Source organism: Spermophilus citellus, assembly GCF_964194105.1.
Source record: "Spermophilus citellus genome assembly, chromosome: 7".
NCBI classification, from domain to species: Eukaryota; Metazoa; Chordata; class Mammalia; order Rodentia; family Sciuridae; genus Spermophilus; species Spermophilus citellus.
Genome location: NC_138188.1, coordinates 107,809,953 through 107,832,371, shown reverse-complemented (window position 1 = coordinate 107,832,371; position 22,419 = coordinate 107,809,953). Strand labels below are relative to the sequence as shown.

Here is a 22,419-nt window from a genome sequence, read left to right as displayed (position 1 = left end):
GCCTCTGTGGACCTGCCCAGCCCGCTCAAGTTGTCATCAGAGTATCTGAAAGTTAAAATGGGGTAAAGAGGAAGTCCTTCTGCTGTAGTCAGTAGCTCTGCTGGCAGACATATGGTCCCCTTGCTGGTCTGCATCTTGAAAAACAACATGGAGAAAGTGTAGCCCAAGAGGCATTTATGTGCCCTCTGCTCTCCTGAGATTCTGCCCTGATAGCAGGATAGGCCCCTGCACTAAATTCCCCAGTGAAGTTCTGGACTGAAAATAAGAATGAAGAAATTAGAGTTGGTAGCCAAGTGCAATTGCACACACCTGTAATCCTAGTTACTCAAGAGGCTGAGACAGGGGAACCGCAAGTTCAAGGCCACTTGTGAGACCCTGTCTCAAAATAAAATTTAAAAGGGGGGGCTGGGGATGTGACTCAATAGTAGAGCCTTGCCTAGCATTAACAAGGCTCTGGGTTTGACACCCCCCCCCAAGTACTGCGAAACAGAAGAATGGAGAAATTAGAGTGTCCTGCAGACATGACTTTTGTCACTCCTCAGTGTTCAGCATGAACATGGAGACTGTACATATTGAGATGTGAAGTGAGGAAAAAGTAACACACCCCGAGACTTTGCCCAGACCTGTCACATTTGTGAAAACCAGATAAATAGGTTGGTTAAAAACTAAATACGACTAGGAAGGGGGAAAGAGTTATGTTGTAATGCTAACATTAGTGTATTTGTTCATTGGTTGATTTTTAACAAATAGTGAGGTTTTTGTTTTTATTTTTAAAGAAAAAGACATGTTATCTCTTATGGAAATTCTAATAAGGCTCCAAAAAGAAAGTTTAAAAAAATCCAGCAAAAATCCAACCACCCAGAAAACAGCATTACTGGAAATTCGAACTCTCTTCGTCCCCCTTTGCTATGTACCTGTATTTCCCATGTTTTACTCCAGAGATGTGCTCTTTGGTAGGGAGTAGGCTAGTTCCTCAGCAGGCGAAGAACCAGCCAGGACACAGGACACAGAGGGTATTTCAGATGGCTGGCTGCCAGGAGGGAGGAGGGCCAGAGGCCAGAGGCCAGGAGGCTCTCCCTGCCTGTGAAAAGCACAGAGATTAAGACCTATCTTCTCAGGATTACAGTTCCTAATTAGGAAAGGAGGCTTGCAGAAGGGGACCTTTCAGCATTCCACGGCAGGCTTGTTTGCTTTTCCTGCCATCTTTTAGAGTGCTGAAAGACTTTCCCTCTCTTTGTTTCAAAGAGAAAATAGAAAGACAAGAAGAAGCAGGTAACTGATGGGCAGAGACATGCTGCTGCTTGATGGGACTCACAGAGGCCACGGAGGGTGGCAGAGATGCAGGGAGCTGAGAGGCCCCTGGGAGATCTAGCCCAGACACCATGGTATATAAAAGGGGAGACTGAGGCCCAGAGAGGGGAAAGGAATCACATGGCAGAGAACAGGCTCAGGTAAACTCCTACCCTTCCCTAATGTGACAGGAGTGGGAATTGTCATCTCTTTGCCTTCATAAAACAAATCAGTGTCCTGCCTTAAGAAATATCAACTACCAAAGTCTATTATTCAAAAACACAAATATACTGATTAGGCTGAGATAATTTTCATTGCAAACGCTTTCCTTGCTTTATAAAATCTCTTACCAGAGGGCTTCTCCCAATGCCAGCTTTCTTCCAGGTGGGTTTTGTTCCACCAAATTCAGTGTTTGGCTGTGGGTGTATTTCGTAATCCAAGGCCGTTTCCATGCCAAAACAGCTCCAGAAGCTGTGATTGCATTATTTTTATGGTGATGGACTTATAAGGATTTGGGAGAAGGGACATTAATAAAGCTCTAACTTGAGAGATTGATGGCCTGAGAGCCCCAGATGCATCTCATGGGGTTTTAGACGGGATCAGGCTGGGACCAGCTGCATAATTTACAAAATCAAAAGGTAGGGTCACTTGCTGAAACCTTATTAAGGATTCCAAGATGCTGGTAGCAGGGCATTACTCCAAGTGTGGGGCCCATCTAAGGGCAGGACTCCAGGCAGCTGTGCAGCTGGCACCCCTGTGCAGTGGGCCTCAGTCAGTGTGGTAGGGTCATTGCTGGTATGTAGATGAGGTGAGAGGTCAGGGCAGTGAGCTGTTCTATTTGGCTTTAGGTTCTCTACCTTCCAAGTTTTGTTTGACTTGGGCAACTAGTAAATGAGTTGTTCCTACCACCAGAGGTTGGTGAGGCAATGGAGGTGACCCAGAGGGATGGTCCGATATATGTGGTCACAGATGGCTGCTACTGTGTGCACAGTGGCTTCCTTCATTTCACAGAAGAGCTAGTTCAGCAGCAGTTTAGCAGCAGCCTCCAGAGCCCCACACCTGTGTTCCTGTCCCACCATCTGAGAATCCCTTGGCAGGTCACCTAGCCGTGTTCTGTGCCTCAGTTGCCTCCTCTGTTAAGCAAAGTCCTGAGCTCTCTGTGTGCTAGGGAGGTTTTAAGGTTTGATGAGTTCCTTTGTTCACGCCTGGAACATGGTAAAGTTTGGTAGATGTTTGCTGCTGCTGAAGAAATGGTGGCCCTATAGTTAAGCAGTGGCTCTCCATTTTAGAGGAGAAGAAAGGGTGACAGAAATAAGAGGAATTGCCCAAGGTCACCCAGCAAATGAAGAGGCTGTGCTCTGTCCTCTGCCAGGCACCTGTAGGGACACTTTTGAGGGTGGTGTAAATGCCCACGGTGCTCTGAACCCCCCTTGCTGGTTCAAAGCCCACGAGTTCATTTGGCTCCTGCTGGATGAGCCACTTGTGCTGGGACCCCTTTGTGGAGCTGAAAGCTGGTGGGGAGGGGAGAGAGAGAGAAAGAGAGAGCTGAGGGTCTCAAAGGGAGGGGCAGGGTGCCATGGTGGGCACCAGAGACTAGCCATGGTAAGAGAGTAGAGACCCAAGCCCAAGGAAGGGACCTAGAGAAGGTTTTGGAGGGGAAAGTGCCAGCCTGGGCTTTGAGGAAGATTGAAGATAAGGGCAGAGGGGCTCATCAGCCTGTGGTGTCCCATGTAGAAGTCCTTAAAAACCATGTTCCTGCCACCTCAGCCACGTGGCAGATGGTGAGACCACCTCAGCCTCTCGGCAGGCAGGTGGTGCCAAGAGGCGGGGACACCTCTACAGAGCAGTGAGCCACTGAGAACAGCTGGGACCACACAAGCCCATGGTTTGGGGGGACACCTTGTTTCTTCCTGAAGATGAAGACAAGGCGGGTGCAAGGGCACGTGGAGGAACTTGGGGTGGGGGCTTTGCCAGCCCTCACCTGGTGCTCACATGGGGGCTGCATCCCCTACCCCACCAACCTCCCTTCACCCCTGCTGCCCTCCTTTTCTTGCCCAGGGTCAGCGGCCTCTCCCCCTTCATGGGTGACAACGACAACGAGACCTTAGCCAACGTTACCTCTGCCACCTGGGACTTCGACGATGAGGCGTTCGATGAGATCTCTGATGATGCCAAGGATTTCATCAGCAACCTGCTGAAGAAAGACATGAAGTAAGGACTTCCTCACCCCTTGGCCCCAGTCCAGTCTTGCTATTCCCTAAGGAAGGGAGGGCAGCCACAGTGGGAGACCAGCCTGCATGCATGCAGGGAGAGGAAGGGTCCCCCAGACCCCTGGTCCTGGTGCCAGACACTGTTTCCATCTCTAGAAGCACAGAAAGTTCTTTGGAAAAGATGAGTGCTAAAGAGGGCTGCAGGGTAATGTTCTGTGTGGGTAATGGTTCTGTGTGTGGCTGTAACCTAATGAAGCCCTGCCGGCACCTCAGCCCCTCTTCTAGGCTCACAGAGGATCCACCCTCCCTATATCTGTGAGAGCAGATACAGAAGCAACTGAAAACCTGTTGGAGGGTCCTTATCACACCCCCAGATTATTCCAGTGAGGTGCTTTTTACATATCTAACTTATTTAAGAACTGCCTGCCTGAAAGTGGCCCAGTACCTAATAGCACAAAAAGCAGTTGTGAAGTCGGCGGGTAGGCTGCTGTGTCTGGGCACACAGATGGCCAAGCTCTAAGGAAAGGGTAGTCACACAGGCCCAGGAATTTCAGTGAGAGCTGGAGGTGGAGCTGTGGGGGACACTGAAGGGGAGGAGGCTACAGGTGGCTGTGGCTGTGGCTCTGCGGCATTTGTGAGCAGAATCAGCTAGATTAAAGCAAGGTGAGGGAACTCTGCATGCACAGGGAGAGCTGCCGGGATTGGGAACCTTGGGGATGTCAGGTGGGACCTCCAGTCTATCAGCACTCATCCTCTGTGAATAGATGGCCAGACAAGGCAGGCCTGGCTCCAGTCAGATTTGGGCCTTGGGAGCAGCTGCAACCCTTCAGAGACAGGTGGTGTTAAATATTGAAGGACCAGAAGGTTGGGACAGCTGCCTCCAGGGGTTGCAGGAGGCTCAGCATTTGCAGGTGACTTTGCAGCCTGGGTTCTGCCTGTCTGCCTGGCCCGTGGACCCTGTGAGGCTGCAGTTTGCTTCTCCTTGGTAGTAACATTATTTGGGACAGGAGAGCACAGTTGCTACTGAAGCATATCAGAGACTCTCTTAGATGGCTGCATCTGGGTCTCCTGTTACCCACCCACCCCTCTGTCCTCTTTAGCCGTCTCAGGGCCAACAACCCCAGAGGTGATTGTCTACACTCCTTGACAATGCTTATAGCCTTTGGCTGTCATGGTCTTTGTATCAGAAGTGAACATGGCCCAAGGAGAGTGGGGAAATTGTGGTGGGTTAGGTTCATTTCCAAGGTGAGGGATCCCCCACCCTCCAGGTGGAAACCTCTCTCCTAATGACTGTTCCAAGGATGGCTTTTGTCAACCAAGCTTCATTCATTGAAGATTTGGTACATGCAATATACAGCTTATTTTCTCACCTGGCCTTAAATTAATCTAGTAACAGGCTGTTGGGCTCTTCTGCTTATACATTGTCTTACCAAAGACTGATTTTAATCAAATATTTTAAAATGCTAGATTTAGCAATTCTTCAACCAGAAATCTGTCATCACTTTTAAAAATCTTTTTTTCTTCTATATAGTAAAATGCATAAATTGTAGAGAATTTGAAGAATTGAAGAAAATTTAAACCATCCATAATCCCTTTACTTAAAGATCACTACCTCCTGCTGCTATACTTCTTTCTAGTCATTTTTCTAAGTGTGTTAGTATTTGATTCTTTGGGTTTTATTAGTCCTGTTACAACTAAAGTGACAGCCCTGATATATTTCTAGATTCAAAGAGCCTTCAGAAAGATTATATTGAGTTTCAATGCAGTTCTAAGATTTCCATAATTTATAATGTGTATGTAGGACATACCTCTTTGAGCTGTAATAGGAAAAACCTGACACTCAGCCCCACCATAAGATGTGAGAGAATTCAGTGATTGTCAGAGGTTTTGTCTTTCCCTAGAAGGGGAAGCAGAAGAATTAGGCCTCCAGGGATCCCAGCCCCCATGTGACCAGCAGAATGAACCCACCCTGAAATACGGTGCCAGTTATACCCAGATACCCTGCGGCACTGACCCTTCCTGAACTCCAGGAGCAAATCTAGAGACTCCAGTTGCTTCCCTGGTGGTTGGGCCTTCCAAATCCTGACCCAAGCTGGGTCCAGTCCGTGTACCTGAGTCCAAGACAGGGGAAAGACAAGTGCACAGTGCCCCTGATTATGATGGATGGACTGGGTGTGGGGAGCCCTGAGCTCTGCACCATGTGGACAGAGACAGTAACCTCCCATTTCTGATCTGACCAGTGATCACTGAGGTCCCTTCCTATTCAGAAGTCCTCTGATCTCTCTTCCATCAGAAACCGCCTGGACTGTACCCAGTGCCTTCAGCATCCATGGCTGATGAAAGATACCAAGAACATGGAGGCCAAGAAGCTCTCCAAGGACCGGATGAAGAAGTACATGGCAAGAAGAAAATGGCAGGTGATTTGGGGCTCATTTGGATGGGATGTTGCTTCTTGTGTTTGCTTTATTCAAGCCACTCTCACTCCCAGCTGGCTCTTGCCTCTCCTAGGAAGTCTAACTGTGTTTCTGAAATAGTCTGGGACCACTGTAGGCAGCTCTTAAGGTACAGTGTTCTCTTGCTCCTGAGCTAGGGTCCTTTGCGCAGAGGAAGTAGTTTCTCAAGTATAGCTGGCTCTCCAATCCTGCTCAGCTTTGTCCCAGAGAGATCAGGAAGAGACTTTGTAGCCTGGCCCTCACTGACATTCATGTCTTCTTAGCTGGGAATGAGCAAGGCCTCCTTGAGGTCTGTTTGGCAACCCCGGAGAATGTGGCCTCCTCAAAGGTGGTGTGATGACATCCTCTCCCTGTGATCAAGAAGGAGGGCACATGCTCTAGAGAGACTGTCACCACTCCATAGGGAGGTTGGATGTTACTGGCTGTGTGTCCTTAGGCAAGTAACTTAGCCTTGCTGTGAATTCATTTTCTCATCTGTCAAGCGGGGACACTGGCACCAGCTCACAGCATTGTTGGGAGTTAGATGTGATAATTTTACAGCCTTTAGCACAACACCTGGTGCATAGTGAACATTCAAAAACGCTCCCAGCAGTGAATGCATTTGGAGGGCTGGCCACAGTCAGAGCCATCCAGAGCATTTGCTGCACATAAAGTCTTTTAATCCCAGGAGGTAGGTACTATTATTTTCTCCACTTTACAGGCAAACTAAGGTAGAGAAAAGGTCAGAAAAGTCCCTCCAGAAGTCCCCCAGCATCACACAGCCAAGTGGAAAGACCAGGAATCCAATCTAAAACCTGGCTCCAAAACACATAGTCCAAATTGCCTCTAATGACAAGATGAATAAAACTGTTATCCTGAACTGGGGCTGTGGCTCAGTGGTAGAGTGCTCACCTAGCATGTGGAAGACCCTGGGTTAGATCCTCAGCACCACATATAAATAAAGGTATTGTGTGCAACTGCAACTAAAAATTTTTTAAAACCTGTTATCCAAAACCATAGAGCACTTATCATCATCCTCCTCACTTTTTGATTATTTTTATTATCACAATTTACATTCTAAAATTCTCGATTACTGAAGAGGACAAGGTCTGTAGTCAGAGAATGTATATGTAGCAGGGATCTGAAGCAGATAGACATAAAAGGACATAAGGCACACTAGGAGCTATAAACTATCAGTATAGCTCTCCATAACCATATATGTGAGTGTGGGCAGGGGAGGGGGGCCAGTCTCCACCAGAATTGCTGTGGGTAAGAGGAAAGCTTCCAGGGCAGGAGTTGGGAATTAAGCATGGCGCTAGAACCCAGGGAACGTTACATGTTGAATGGGTTCCCTGAAGGAACAAGTGGAAGAAAGAAAGAGTTAGGAACTGGACGTCCCTGGATGTGCTGGGATATGCTTCTGCTAGAGACTTAGGGGACCTGGGGATTGAGACATGCCTGCGTAATGGAGAAAAAGGAAGTCACAGGGACACTTATTATTTACCACCTTGGTGACCAAACCATAAAAACTCCCATGAAAGCACAGCTTCACCCAGAGGTTGAGAGAGAGAGCGAAGAAGCATGAGGACCCATGGGTGAGGGGCTCAAGGGACCACCATCCCCAGCACAGGCAGCCAGAGCTCCTTCACGGTGGAGGGCAGTTCTTGGTTAGCACATGCACCTGGGAAAGGTTGGGTGGGTCTCCTGGCCCCTTCCAAGTACAAGATGGGTTGGAACACCTGTGCTGCTTACCTTCTGAGTCCTTTAGAATGAGGGTAGGAATTTTTTTTTTTTTTAAAGCTGGGGCGGGGAGGGGAGGTCCACAAAATCAATGGTTGGTTTAACTTAATGATCCTCTGGCTGGAAGAGCTCAGAGAAGTATTTCTGGAAACAAAGTCAGGGTGGGGCAGTAATCAGAGCAAGCAAGTCTGACTGGATCTTGCTTGGACTAGGCTGTACGTTAAAGGGCAGGCCTATCACCTCCGCACATCTCAGGAGGACTGAAACCAGGAGGACACCTGAACCTTGGGCTAGGCAGAGAAAAGGTACAAGGTGGGAGAGGAGCAAGTCTGATCAGCGAGGGAACAGAAATTTGTGCTGATATTTTAATCACTTAATTTTTTTTCTTATCATTTAAGTATTATCAGCCATAGAGTTTTCTAGAAGAGGAACAGGGAAGAAAAGGGCAGGATTCAGAAAGAGTGCTTCAATTCCATATTTTAGATAAAAGTGTTTAGAAATAATTTTTCTGCAAAATCAGTGGTCAGGTTTCACAAAACGGCACATAAAGGTAGTCCATAAAACCCATTCAACACGTAACGTCCCTGAAGCATAATTTCACTGGTGACAATTCAGCTGTGTCTGCCCTGCTGTCATAAGTCACTTCCTCAGGGAAATGTTTTCCGCATTTAAACTTCAGTTTAAATTCAACTTCATTCAAACTTGGCTCTCAGGGCAGCCAGTCCTGTTCTGTGGGGCAGGGAAAAATGGAGTGGAAGACGTGAGGTAAGCTGTGCGGAGGGAATAGGGCAGGGTGAGCACAGGTGGCCCAGCCAACTCTAGAAAGAACCTTGTCACTGTCCTGGTGTCATGGTTTTCATAAAAGGCCCAGGAGAAAGTAATCTGGAAATAAATCCCTACAAGCAAGGCTAGACTAGGTATAGATGGCCAATCATATTGTAGATCTTAGAATAAGTTATTCTGAAAAGTGTATTTTAAATTTATACAGAAAGAACTTTACAAAGCCTTATTGTTGAGGAATAGCAATGGTGGTGGGTCAGGCAGGATAACATGGCTTCTGCTTGCAGACTGGAGTAGAAGACCAGGACTTGGAGGCCTACAGGTAGCCATCTTTATTTTCTGGGAACCAAAGTTCCAGCAGAATGGATCAAAGGGCACCAGGGGAGAAGCCTTAGAGTCAGAGTAGCACAGACCAAGCTTGGCCATCCTATTTGGATGTTGTCAGGGGACATTGTCGTCTTCCGGCTATTGGTATGTATGTGAGGCCTGGATGGCTGACAGGTGCTAGGTTACCAGCTCGACTCGGTTTGCCAGGGACAGTCCAGGCATTAGCACTGAAAGACCCTAATCCTGGGAAACCCCACAGTCCTGGGCAACCTGGGATGGTGGGTTATTCTAACTCGCTTTCCAAGGGCCAGGTTTCCTCCACTGTGTTCGAGGTCTGGACAGATCTTGCCCTACCTTGGTAATTGCCCACCAATGAAAAGAAGGCTTTCTCAAAACAAGGATGGAAGTTAGAAAATTGAAACTTTGCAGTTTTGATTTTTATTCTCCAAATTCCCAAAGGTCTTGGTAAAGCAGCAACTGATTTTCAGCTCAAAGGCTTGAAACTAGAAGACTAGAACATACAGATATATTTCTTTCTTAGCCTGACAAATAATTTCCTTACCAATGTTTTTCTACAAATCAGTTTCCAAAGATTGAATTCTGATGTAGATTATTTTTAAACTTTTCCTTATTAAGCACTTGCATTTCTCCCTGGTTAGGAAATTATATGCTGAATATCTACATCTGCTGGAACACTTCTCTGGGTGACACTACTTGCTTGTTAACATATTTGCTGCCTCCTCTGAAATACATAACCCTTTTTGATTGCCTCATTCTGATAAATTTCACATTAGTCATTTTGTTACAAAATAAAACCAAGAAGAGAAAAGATATCATCTCTCCATATCACATAAGCAAAGATGGTCTTTATCAATCTCTATCCAGATGTCTGGAATTAGGGAGCCCATGAGCTCAAAGGGGGTGTTCCCTACTACATAGTCATGAGTATGAATCAGTCTTTCTATGGAAGACTAGAGTTTCAAGAAGATCAGAATCTTCTGATGAAAAGACCCTGAGGCCCAGAAAGGAAAACTAACCTGCACAAGGTCATACAGTAGTTATAGAAATAACCTGGCTCATGTTGGGAATAATCCCTCTGAGTTTAGAAATGCCTAGCCAAGGACAAATCAATCTGTGTTGGATAAAGGGAATGGAGAGCAGAGAAGAGCGGAGTCTGAGAGTTAGGCTGATCAGGAAGTAGGCTGTTGAGACAGACCTTGATGACACAGGTAGGGGGCTATTATCTTCTTAGGGATTCCTAAAGGCATGGTAAGCTCTCTTGGGAAAAACTAGGTCTCTCCACACACTAGCCAACAAACAGTTCAGCTAGGCCACTGGTGACTGGCCTCTCCCAGGAGAGCGGGAAATGTTGCCACGTGGTATCCATCTGCAGGGACATTCTCTGCAAAACCACTGGATTTCTGCACACCATTGCATTGTCATTGCTCACCGTCTTCCTTCCTCATCACCCCGCTGAAGTTTCCTGGGTTCTGTTTAGAGTGACCCAGCTCTACTATGGCAGCAGAGGTCCAGAGGCACACCCACAGTACAGTGCCATGTGTGGAGGGCGGATGGCCAGAGGACAGAGCAAGGTGAAATGTCTGTCCAGGGTGCACAGAAACAGCAAGTGTGACTCAGAGGGTAGGGGCATGATGGAAAAGTGATCACAGTTGCAACAATTGGTCTCTACTTAAACCACACACAGACAATTTTCTGTATGATTCCTTAGCATCCTGAAGTTCTTTGCTTTTAATTTTTTTTTTTTTTTTTTTTTTTTTTTTGGTGCTGGGGATTGAACCCAGGGACAGGCACTTAATCACTGAGCCCCATCCCCAGCCCTTTTTAATATTTTATTTAGAGACAGGGTCTTGTTGAGTTGCTTAAGGCCTCGTTAAGTTTGGCTTTGAACTTGGGATCCTCCTGACTCAGCCTCCTGAGCTGCTAGGATCACAGGCATGCGCCACCACGCCCAGCTGAAATAATCCTTTTACTGAAAACACTGACTTCCCAGATAAATTGAGGCTTTACTGAGCTTCTTAAGTGTGGGAAGTTAATTCAGGAGGAAAATGGGTTTTGCCTGTGCAGTGTGTGGTCTGGTGAGCGAGTGTAGAATATCAGGCCTCTGGAAAGGCTGTTTCTTTGCTCTCTCAGAAGGGGACAAGTGGCCCATCTGAGGTGAGAGCTGCTCTGCAGTTGTGCAGCCTCTGGATGCCTAAGAAAGCTGCTGTGAGGCAAGATGGAGAGACCTGGCCATGCTATAGCTTTCTTATCTTAGTCATTCCCACTGACTTTAGAAAAAGGGTGAGAAACTTTATTGAAAGATGAGAAACACAGTTATACACTTTTGAGGATTTCTTGACCTAAATCCTATGCTTGGTAGAATTTTCACAATCCAGAGAAAGTAGATCTCAAGGGGCTGGGGTCATGGCGCAGGGGTAGAGCCCAGCACATGCGAGGCCCTGGGTTCGATCCTCAGCACCACACAAAAATCAATCAATAAATAAAAGTATAAAAGAAAGAAACTAGATCTCAAGTTCTGATCCTTCTCAGCAGCAATTCCATCTCCTCCCAAAGTGCCTCTTCGGGTGCTGCTTCTCGATGCCCGAGTGTAGAGCAGGGACCCCTCTCGACTCCACTGTGCTGTCAGAGACTTGTGCTGGGACCAGCCCAAGTGTTTCTCGAAATCTCCTAAGTCTCTAAATCATCCACTGAGCTAAATGAAACTGTGGAGATCTTCTTGCCCAACCCCCTCCTGATACACAGAAGGAAACTGAAGTCCAGAGAGGTTAAGTGGAGCTCCCAAGGTCAACGGAATGTTGGGTTTTTTTTTTTTTCCTTGTGCATCAGGACCCATGGGATCGTAGTAACTATTCTCTTGACCAGTTATAATCCTATCACTGGCGTTGTTTTACAAGAAACAGCCCCAGTGGGTCCAGTCAGCAATAAGTCTTTGGAGCTGTCTCAGCCTGCAGTTGCTTTATATAAACTATCCCTTTTATGGGAGTTGAAGCACAGTATGAAAAGGGTTTTTGTTTCATGTTGACCTTGTTTAGTCACATTAACACACACACCAGCTCCAGGCCCCATTCCATTCTCCGAACATCTTCGGACACGCTGATAGTGCTGAGCAGAGCAAGGTTGGGTTCAGTCCTCCAGCAGGACCTCTGCGCTCGCTCGGGAGGCCCTTGGTTCAGGGAGCAGCTGCTTCTCCCGGGCTGGGCTCTTCTCCCCCGAGGCCCAGCACTGCTCCACTGGAACCAGGGACACTGCCTGAGTCCAGACTGTGTCTGTTTTCCAGAAAACGGGCAATGCTGTGAGAGCCATTGGAAGACTGTCCTCTATGGCAATGATCTCAGGGCTCAGTGGCAGGAAATCCTCAACGGGATCACCAACCAGCCCGCTCAATGCAGAAAAACTAGAATCTGAAGGTAAGGAGCCTGGTAAAAATTCAAGAAGATTTTTTTTTTTCCAGCCAGTTAGTGAGAAAGAAAGGGTTGGGGTAGAGGAGCATTTTGAATATTTGGGGTTTGGCTGTGTGTGTGTGTGTGTGTGTGTGTGTGTGTTAATGAATCCTACAAGGATAAATTCAAGAGTACTTTTAGGTTTCCCTGACAACAATTACTATATCTAGCGAGTATTCTTTAATTGTTTAACCGTGCGTTTAACTATTTTCAGAGGGAAAGTTATTCTATGTCTACTAGAACTAGATGACCTCGGCTCTTCTTTTCCCTCTATTTTGCATAAGAATTAATAAGGACTTATTAAAAACTTCCCTTTTATTAAAAAAGTGAGACATATATTGATAGGCAAAGACAAAATAAAAATCATACAGTTGTCTAAATTTTTTAATATCCTTCCATTTTTCCATTGTCCTGTGGTTTTGTTTGGAACAAAAATTAACGTGTGTAGTCTACATTCTCTGCCATTGTTCATGCTGCTGAAACAAGTTAGGCTGAGCGGGCTTTGGTCAGCAAGCTTCCTGGAGATGAGAGGTTAGCTCCTTGCCCACCATTTTTGGGGTGCTGTCCCACCCATCTCCTCAGCCAAGGCCTTTGGCCTCTCTCTGCTTTGGGTACACGCAGGGCTGGCAGTTATCTTCCTGAACTGCCTCTTTTGGCCAGAGATGCCCCTCGATCCCATACTACCTGATGCTTTTGGTATCCACAGGTGAGACACTGAGCCTAGATCCCTTTTGTGCAGAGGCAGAGTAATTGGCAAGGCTGCTGCTGGCTGCTCTGGAGCTTCCTTGCAGCCAGGGACAGTCTGTAGCATGTGGGCCTGGTCCCTCCTGAGCCACTCCTGCCTCTCCCTACATGTCTCAGACGTAGCCTGAAGAGACGAGAGTAGACACAGGAGCCCCTCCAAGTTCCATCTTTTCCCCTGAACCTATCCCATAATACCAGTCCACAGCCATACATCTTCGAGTCCACCTAAGTGTGGAACACAAAACTCGGGCAAGTTGACAGTGCCTCTAGAACCTGGTTCCTCCCTTCCAAGGAGCGGGTGAGCATCCTGCTGCAGTAGGAGGGTGAAGGATCCTTGAGATAGGAAGGCTGGAGAGGTTCTGTCCTTTTCAGATGCCCTCAACCCATCCTGACACAGCAGGAAATGCAGCCAAAACCCCTTTCTGAAGATGACTTCCTCTTTCAATGTCTTGGCACCTGGGCGGGGAGAGGCTGAACATTTCCCTGTTTTGGGTACAGTTCTCACTGCTGCCAGAAACCATTTGGCAGAAGGCCAACCATCCCCAGGAGAAGTGCTTATGATTCACTTTGCTAAGCTGCATTATTTGCTAAATTCTAGCAAATTCTTTTTTTTTAAAGTCAGCCTTTTTAAATCAGGGGAGAGGAGAGAACAAGGAATAAAGAAATGACCAGCTTCTCTCCTTGTCTTCTAGAAGATGTCTCCCAGGCTTTCCTCGAAGCTGTTGCTGAGGAGAAGCCCCATGTAAAACCCTATTTCTCCAAGACCATTCGTGATCTTGAAGTCGTGGAGGGAAGTGCTGCTAGATTTGACTGCAAGATCGAAGGTAAACTGAGGCTCTGCTTCTCACACACCCCAGAGGGGGCCCAGAAGCAGCCTGTGTAACATGGCAGGGCTGTGCTGCAGCGGGAGGAACAGCCAGACTCTGAGGTGCACTGGGTCAGGAGGAGCCGGTTCCAAAGGGCCACTCCCTCCACCCTGCCTCTTGAAGGGTAGTGCCCTTCAGTGACTTTCCCATGGGCCCAGCTGATATTTCACCCACTTACCCCAGCCACCAGGTTTATTGTGGGCCTTCCTGGCTGTGTAACATGCATAATGAAGTGAGCTTTGCGAACTGCTGAAAAGCCTGTGAATTGTCCCCAGAGGCACTGAAAGGGAGCTTGGCACAAAGGGCAGAGAACTGGAGTTGGCAAGTTCTACTGCTTATTGACAGGCTCAGTGACAGTGGATGGTGATCTCCTGCTGGGTTTAGGCCCTTCATCTATAAATTGACATCTAACCCACAGTGGCCCTAGTAGTTCTGTGAGGTCCCATACATTAAAAGGGGAAATCTTTTAAGTCTTTAAAGTGGTCATGAAATAGTGCCAGGTGTGGTGGCACACACTTATAATCCCAACAATTTGGGAGGCTGAGGCAGGAGGATCACAAGTCCAAAGCCATCCTCAGCAGCATCCCTGGGTTCAAACCCCAGTACCAAGGAAAGAAGGAAGGAAGGATATTGTTGCCTCTGGGCATTGGGGTTTATGTGTGTAATCCAAGCTACTCAGGAGGCTGAGGCAGGAAAATCACAAATTCAAGGCCAACCTCAGCAATTTAGCAAGACCCTGAAAAAAAAAAAAAAAAAAGACCCTGGGTTTAATCCTCCGTACCAAAAAAAGAAAAGAGGTTATGAAGTAAAGGGGAAAGTAGGGACTTGGTAAGCTCAGAGGGAGAGTGTGCAATGGGACTTGAAAGTGAGGGAAAGTTAGGACCCAAGGACCTTAAAGGATCTTGGCATGGTGCCTGAGAAATTAGCAGAGTTGATGACACAAAGCTGTTCAGTTTCCACAGATTGCAACATTCTAGAAAGATAAGGAGCAGGATAAGTCAGGCCTCTTTGCTTCAAGTCTGGGACTTTCACATGCCAACCAAAGTGAAGGGGTTTTTTTCCCATTTTGTTCTGAGAACGTAAAGCACAAAAGTTCATTGAGCAATTTCCCCAAGGCCACACAGCACAGCGTGGCCTTCCAAACAAACCCTGTCTCCCATTCTGTGCAGCTTTCCAGCACTGTGGCCATGATGCCTTTGAATAAAATAACCCAGCCTTAGGAAAGAGAAAACAAATTTTCTCCTCACCTTTATATTATCTAGATGCCTTATAAATATTTTGTCTACCACAATTTTTCTCTTTTTTTCATCTGATTAAAAAAAAAGTGGCTGTGCTGCCTTTGGTAATATGAAGGTTCTCAGATGGGCTTCTGCTCGAAGCCAGAACTGCCGCCTATAACTCTCACCCTCACCATTGTCCTCGGGTCTTCTGAGTTCTTTCCTTTTTAATTTAACATAGTGATGATCATCTTTTGTATGTAATCTCTTTAAGATTATCTCCTTGTATTTGTATAACTTCTCACTGGTACTTGCATGAGAAATTAAAGCATATGGATGTTGTTTGATAAAAAGAAAATTATACTTGAAAAGAATGTTAGAATTCTGTTAAGTTTCTTTCTTTTTTTTTTTTATGTACTAGGGGCACTCAACCACTGAGCCACATCCCCAGCCCTTTTTATATAGAGACAGGGTCTCACTGAGTTGCTGAGGGCCTCACTAAGTTGCTGAGGCTGGCTTTGAACTCCTGTCCTCCTGCCTCATCGCCCCCTCCCCTAGCCACTAGGATTATAGGCATGTGCCACCATGCCCATCAATTCTTAAATTATTTTTTTTAATATTTATTTTTTAGGTGTAGATGGACACAACACAATGCCTTTATTTTTATATGATGCTGAGGCTTGAACCCAGGTCCCGCCCATGCTAGGCGAGCGCTCTACTGCTGAGCCACAATCCCAGCCCCAGCAATTCTTAAATTCTTGTGTCTAATTTTTATTCTAGCTTGGACCAAAATTTTTTCCTCTATAAACACTTCTCCAAAATAAATAAATAAAAATTTTAAAAATGCTTATCCAAATTTTAAGAGAAAGACAGTTGGAATATTATATATACAGTATAGGTTTATATATACATCTATATCTATATAATTTATTTAAACCTACATATCTATATAATATGTTTAAACATATACTATATATATAATATATGTATATATACATACATGCAATGTTGATGACACTCGTGTATATATACACGCTCTACTTTAAAGTATGTATTTATTTTATGTGTATGAATTATATTGTTTTGTGGGGGGTGGGTACTGGGTATTGAACCCAGGGATGCTTTACCACTAAGCTACATACATCCCCAATCCTTTTCAAAATTTTTATTTTAAGACAGGATCTCACTAATTTACCTACATTGTCAATGATCCCCCTGCCTCATCCTGCCAAGTAGCTGGGATTTACATATGCACACCACTGTTCCTGGCTTATTTTATTTATTTTTTAATACTGAACTTCGTGGAAACATGACTAAGATGAAACGAGGCCAACCAGTGAATTCATTTCCAGTTATCTGCAGGCAGGTTACCTGCATCAGATTAAAACAAATATGCTTTTTTGTTCTTAGCAATATTATCATTTCCTGTCATGTTTTATATAGCTGTTATCTGCTTTGTTGAGTGGTATTTCATGTACCATGAAAAATTCACCCATTTTAAGTGTACAACTCAATTATTTTTAGTAAACTTATCATCACTCACCCATCAGCACAATTCAATTTTAGAATATTTCCAGCACCCCAAAAAGATCCCTTGTGCTCATTTATTCTGAATATTTTTAATTTAAAAGTTAAGCTTTTATATAAGAGAAGACAATGTATTTTCCTCCAAAAGATATTCAGCCCTAAGTGGGAAGTCAGAGTTAGAGGGCTGGTGAGGGCCCAGCACGGGTAGGAAATGGATACCCTTGAAATTACCTTATTTGGGGTTTCAGATCATAGTATTCATAACACATGCCCATGTGTCAATATAGATATCAAAACAGATACGAAGAGCCAGCGTCAGAGTTTTTCCCTTGACCCCCTTAATCAATAGAGGGTCGCTGGTATGAATCGATACGAGACTTTGAATAGCAGACTCTGCAACCTATGTTGTCTCCCTGTGATGCAGGATATCCAGACCCTGAGGTCGTCTGGTTCAAAGACGACCAGTCAATCAGGGAGTCCCGCCACTTCCAGATAGACTACGACGAGGATGGGAACTGCTCTCTGATTATTAGCGACGTCTGTGGGGATGACGACGCCAAGTACACCTGCAAGGCTGTCAACAGTCTTGGAGAAGCCACCTGCACAGCAGAGCTCATTGTGGAAACCATGGAGGAAGGAGAAGGGGAAGGGGAAGAGGAAGAAGAGGAAGAGTGAAACGAAGCCAGAGAGAAGGGAGTTCTAAGTCATTTTTAAAAGGACTGTTTCTCTAAAGCTCAAAAAACTCGAGATAGTAAAAGCACCTAGTGTGATAGATTTTTCTAGTTAGGCCATTTGGGGGTTGATTCTTCAGCAATAGCAGTTGATACCTAGCAGCATTATTGATGGGCATTAATTTGAATTAGCTGGCACCTTAAGATACTAGTGCAGCTAGATTTCATTTCAGGAAATCACCAGCAAAATGCCTAACCAGTTGATTTTGAGAGAAGGTAACCAAAAGAAATTTTTACCTGGACAAAATCATAAATTCCCCAACTGAACACACTCATGAAAATAAAGACCACAAGGGCTTTGGGCCCAGATGCCACAGTTCAGCTCAGAGGGCACCTGGAGATGGAAGGCCTTGCCCCAGCCCCTGACTCCAGAGAACTGCAGCATTTCACTCTGAAAGCAGTTGAGCCATTTTAACTTACAAGGCACACTATTCCAAAGTATGCTGTAGTAGATGTTAGGCCGTTCCGTTTCCCTGTCCCTTTCAACCTGTCCATTTTTCTGAACCTGTACTTGTCATGAGTTTTGGCACTAAGGACATATTAATTATGTTTCTTAGATTCTGAAGACAAGCCCCAGGCTCATGGATGACTCTGGCTTCCTTAGGAAAGGAAAATATCCTTTTCTTCTAAAATCAGTAGGAAATCTAAACTTATCCCATTCCACAAATGTCTAGCAATTTCTGACATTTGGATAAAAACCCGTGGAAAAAACAATTCTTGCTAATGTGCTTTTCTTATTCAATCAGGATTCAGATTTGTGCTTTATTACAGAGTATCCAGCCTGCATGCGTGGTAAAGATGTTTGTGTCTGAATGTAGGAAAAACCAGTTTGCTGAAGTTAGTCAATTATTTATTGGGCACTATGAAACCAATTTCAACAGATGAACAACTGTAGAATTCCACGTACTTTGAAATCTTCTGCAAGATAGTCTTCAGTTTAATAATCTTCATTTTCAACACTCTCCAAAGAGCTTGGCCTACCTTACAGGTCCACTATATTTTCCTTCTCAAATGTGCATCAGTCATGCCTGGCCCCCAGCCTTGAAATATATTCTTAGACCTGATAAATGCACTCAGACTCGCATCTGTAGGAATTTTTAACTTTCTTTCACAACCTTGGCACTTAAGTTTTTGTCTTTATAAAACTTTCTGAAGGTCATAAACAAAGACCATAAACTGATGCTATACCCTAGTGCATTTCCTCTGTGTGTGTGTGTGTAACATTCCAAATACTCTTTTTTTTTCTTTTCCACTGTCTATAAGGTGCAGCAATTTACTATTTCAAGGGACTTTTTAATAGTTTCTTTAGAACCAATTTTAAACTACTTCTGTGCAATTCTTCACAGTATCAGCATTAGAATTTTGATTTTCAGTCTTATTTTTTTCTTCTATTTTAGCTGCTTTTTGCTGCTAGTTTCAAATTGCCAGTATTTTTCCTCTTTTTTTTTTTTTTTGGCTTTTTAAAGTTAGTTTTTTTTTCTTTATAATCACAGTATTGCCACAGTTTATTATAATAAAGGGGTTTTAATTTGATTTAGAGCATTCAAAGCATTTTTCATCACTTTGTGTTTGAACTATAATCTGTGTGTGTGTATGTTTGTGTGTGTGTGTGTGTGTGTGTGCGCGCGTGTGTGTTGTGTGGGTGCATGGGTGGTATATATGCGTGTTTTCAGGTTAATGCCTTCTTGGAATTGTGTTAATGTTCTCTTGTTTATGTGCCATCAGAATGGTAAATGAGAACACTACAACTGTAGTTAGACCACAATTTTTAAATAAAGGATATCACAGTGCATGCTGTTTGTTCAATCTTTGCAAACTTCTCTCTCTTTCCTCCACGCTACCAATTGTAGAGTCCATAGGTAACATCCTGATAACTAAAACCAAACACTATCCCAAACATATGTGAAAAACTGACTTGTAGTGTTGTGTTTTACTAAGGAACAGAAGATACAGATATAAAAGATGTAAACACTTCTTGTTTATTCAGATGACCTAATTTAGTTCAAAGCTCTTCTCAAGTGTCAGTTTAGTGCCATTACACTCTAGAAGGATATTTTATATAGTATCAGCTCCTTGTAATGCTAAAATCTGTGTGACGTTTTTTACATGTGACAAAATCATCATCATCATTGATTTTATTTACCAGGGCTTGGTTTGAGTTGGTGACATTGGACAAGTTCATTATTGGCAACCAAGTCTTTTTCTATGTCTCAATAATGAAGGTTTGCTCAGGAAGCTGTCAGTCCTGCTTACAGGAAGTTCATTATTGGATATCATCTAATAAGTCCCCCATGTCTTGGGCTATTCAAGTAATATTGTGGCTATTCTAGAAAAAATTCAAGACATGTTGTTAAGTGTTGGAATGGATGATTCTGTGGTTCCATAGTCTACTCTGGAGAGAAGAAATTCATTGTCCAGTTAAGATTTAAAAGTTTTCATTTTTTTTAGGGCAACCATGATCTACAAATTTTCTTGGTGAGGAATTTATAAAAGAGAAGGACTGTTTTTATTTCTTGCTAGCAAAAAATGTATGATACATATTCTGCACCAGAAAAATAACTAATACACTTTATTCCATTCATTTTCATCCCATCATTAAAATCCGTTGAATATTCCTTACATTTCAGATCTTCCCATCAAAAGATATGTCTATGCATAACTAGAAATATATGCTGATTCTTGTCAGCTGACACTTTATATGAAGTCTCTTTTTACCAAAATGTTTGATATTTGCGCTTTGTTTCCCATCTCACTGCATTTGATGAATCTGTGCTAATGAGTTTGAAGGTGGTGATGGAAATTGGATTCTGAGGAAACACACTTCTCCAGTTAACACAAGCAGTACTGCTATCCTTATCCCCTGGGGTCTCCTCTGTGTCTTGAGGGAGGGTGGCTACTCTCTGTGGAAGGGGTTACTGAGGCTTTCTGCTGTCCTGGTTTTCTGAGTAGGTCAGGCTGGGTGAAGAGTTGGGTAGTGAGCTGGGAACAGAGTGTTAAGTGTCCTCTGGGCCAAAGCACTTAAGTGCTGGTACAAGACTCTCCATAATGACAGGCCAAATGTGGGATGATGGCTGCTCTCTCCACCTGGGTCCCCAGCCAACCTAGAATTGCTCATAACCAGCAAGAAATAGACTTCAGTTCTTACAAACCACCAAAGGTTTTAGGGTACTTTGTGGCTGCAGCGTAACCCAGATATCCTGAATCAAGGTTATCACCATATTCTAGATCTGTGAAGGCCAATGTGGTAACTAGTCACAAGTGGTTACTTCAGTTTAAATTAAATGAAATTGCAAGTTCAATTTCTGCCACACACACACCTATAATTCCAGCTTCTTGGGAGACTGAGGCAGGAGGTTCACAAGTTCAAGACCAACCTCAGCAACTCAGCAAGATCCCATTCCAAAAATAAAAAGGGCTTGGTGTGTAGCTCCGTGGTAGAGCATTTGCCTAGCATGTGCCAGGACTAGGGTTCAATCCCCTGTAACACACACATACACACACACACACACATACACACACACACACACACACACACACACACACACACTCTTCAATTCCTTATTTCATGAACCATATTTCAAATGCTTAATAGTCACATGTGACAACTGGCTACTATGCTGTACATAATAGATTTGAACCTTCTCCAAAGTTCTATTAGCAGTATTGTAGATGGACAATTAAAAGTTCTATCAGCTGGGGATGGGTTTGTGGCTCAGTGGTAGAGCACTTGTATCACACATGTGAGGCACTGGGTTTGAGCCTCAGCACCACATAAAAATAAGTAAATTAAGGTTTTGTGTTCATTTTTTAAAAAAAGGAAGAAGAAGAAAAAGGGCAAAAAAAAAAAGTACTATCAGCAAAGTTCAAAGTTGCTGAGGTGGCCTTGAACTTGTAATCTTCCTGCCTCAGCCTCCTGAGTGGCTGGCATGTGCCACCATACCCAGCTTCAGTTATTATTCTTAATTCATTTTTATATTCATATGAGATTTTTCATTTTTTAATATATTTTAAAGTACCACTTATATGCTTCTCACCTCAAAATCTAAATATTCCTGCAATTCACAAGCAATTACTAGACTACTTGTGATATGAGACCATCAGCAAGGCTAAAATTTTTCAATGTCTTTGGAACTTGGAGCAACATATTAGACATATTTCTTTTACAGAGAAGGAGAAAATCAGGGGCAGGATTTCTACCATAGTAATCCAAAAGGAAAAGGGAGGAGCCATCTTGACAGTCATTTAATCACAGCTGGTTTGACCAGGACCCCTTCCCATTAGAACAGGTGTATGGTGCTTGGGGTCAACATTAAATTTCTAACACTGGGCGGACCCAATGGTGCACTACTTGGGAGGCTGAGGCAGGAAGATTACAAGTTCAAAGTCAGCCTGGGAAACTTAGTGAGACCTTGTCTCAAAATAAAAATAAATAAATAAAAATAGCTGGGGTCAAGCTCCCTTGGATTTAATCCCCAGTGCTGAAAGAATGAATTTCTAACTGATGGTTTTAAACAGAGGTCTTATCTGTGAGCCAAATGCTCTCACACTACAGGAAGGACTTCAGGTCAGAGATTATAGCCCCAAGAGTCTTTGTTTGAGGTCTGTGATAAATTTTCACAAGACATTATTTGACTCTTGGATTAGATTTCTCCTTAGTTGGAGATAACTAAGGAAGAAGGAAGTTACAAATTAACCTAAGTCAATTTGGTCATTCACATTATTAACATTTTTACATTATTAACGTTATTCACATTTATTAACATTTTACAGGCCTCCTGTAGTTGAGAGATAGATTGAGCTATAAGGGCTTCTTCCACAACCTTGCCCCAGAGAGTATGTTACAGTGAAAAATATCCTCAAAGCAAATTTGTCAAAGATTTGTTAGAAAATAATCATACAACCAATTCTGCAAGGTCCATGAAGTCCCAGTTCGGTCTCTCTAGAAAGCTGAAGACAGATATTGCAGTAGCCTGGGGTAGGATCATGCTAACCTGGTTAGTCAGCCAACTGGAACCAGTACCTCTTGAAACTATCCTTAGAACTAACTATTCTGATTTAACCAGTTTTATTCCCATCTGTAAAATACCTTAATAC

General features: G+C 44.1%; 1 protein-coding gene across 2 annotated transcripts in view; it reads left to right on the top strand.

Moving 5' to 3' along the window:
* The window catches only part of MYLK (myosin light chain kinase), a 168,126-nt gene extending 149,011 nt beyond the window's left edge, over positions 1-19,115 (top strand). For both annotated transcript variants that reach the window (XM_081301752.1, XM_081301751.1), the window contains 5 exons: positions 3,349-3,501; positions 5,794-5,917; positions 12,078-12,207; positions 13,677-13,808; positions 17,019-19,115. In XM_081301752.1, the coding sequence (XP_081157878.1) occupies positions 3,349-3,501; positions 5,794-5,917; positions 12,078-12,207; positions 13,677-13,808; positions 17,019-17,269 (790 nt within the window). In that variant the 3' untranslated portion in view covers positions 17,270-19,115. The remainder of the gene's footprint in view (positions 1-3,348; positions 3,502-5,793; positions 5,918-12,077; positions 12,208-13,676; positions 13,809-17,018) is intronic.
* Positions 19,116-22,419: the final 3,304 nt, after the last annotated feature.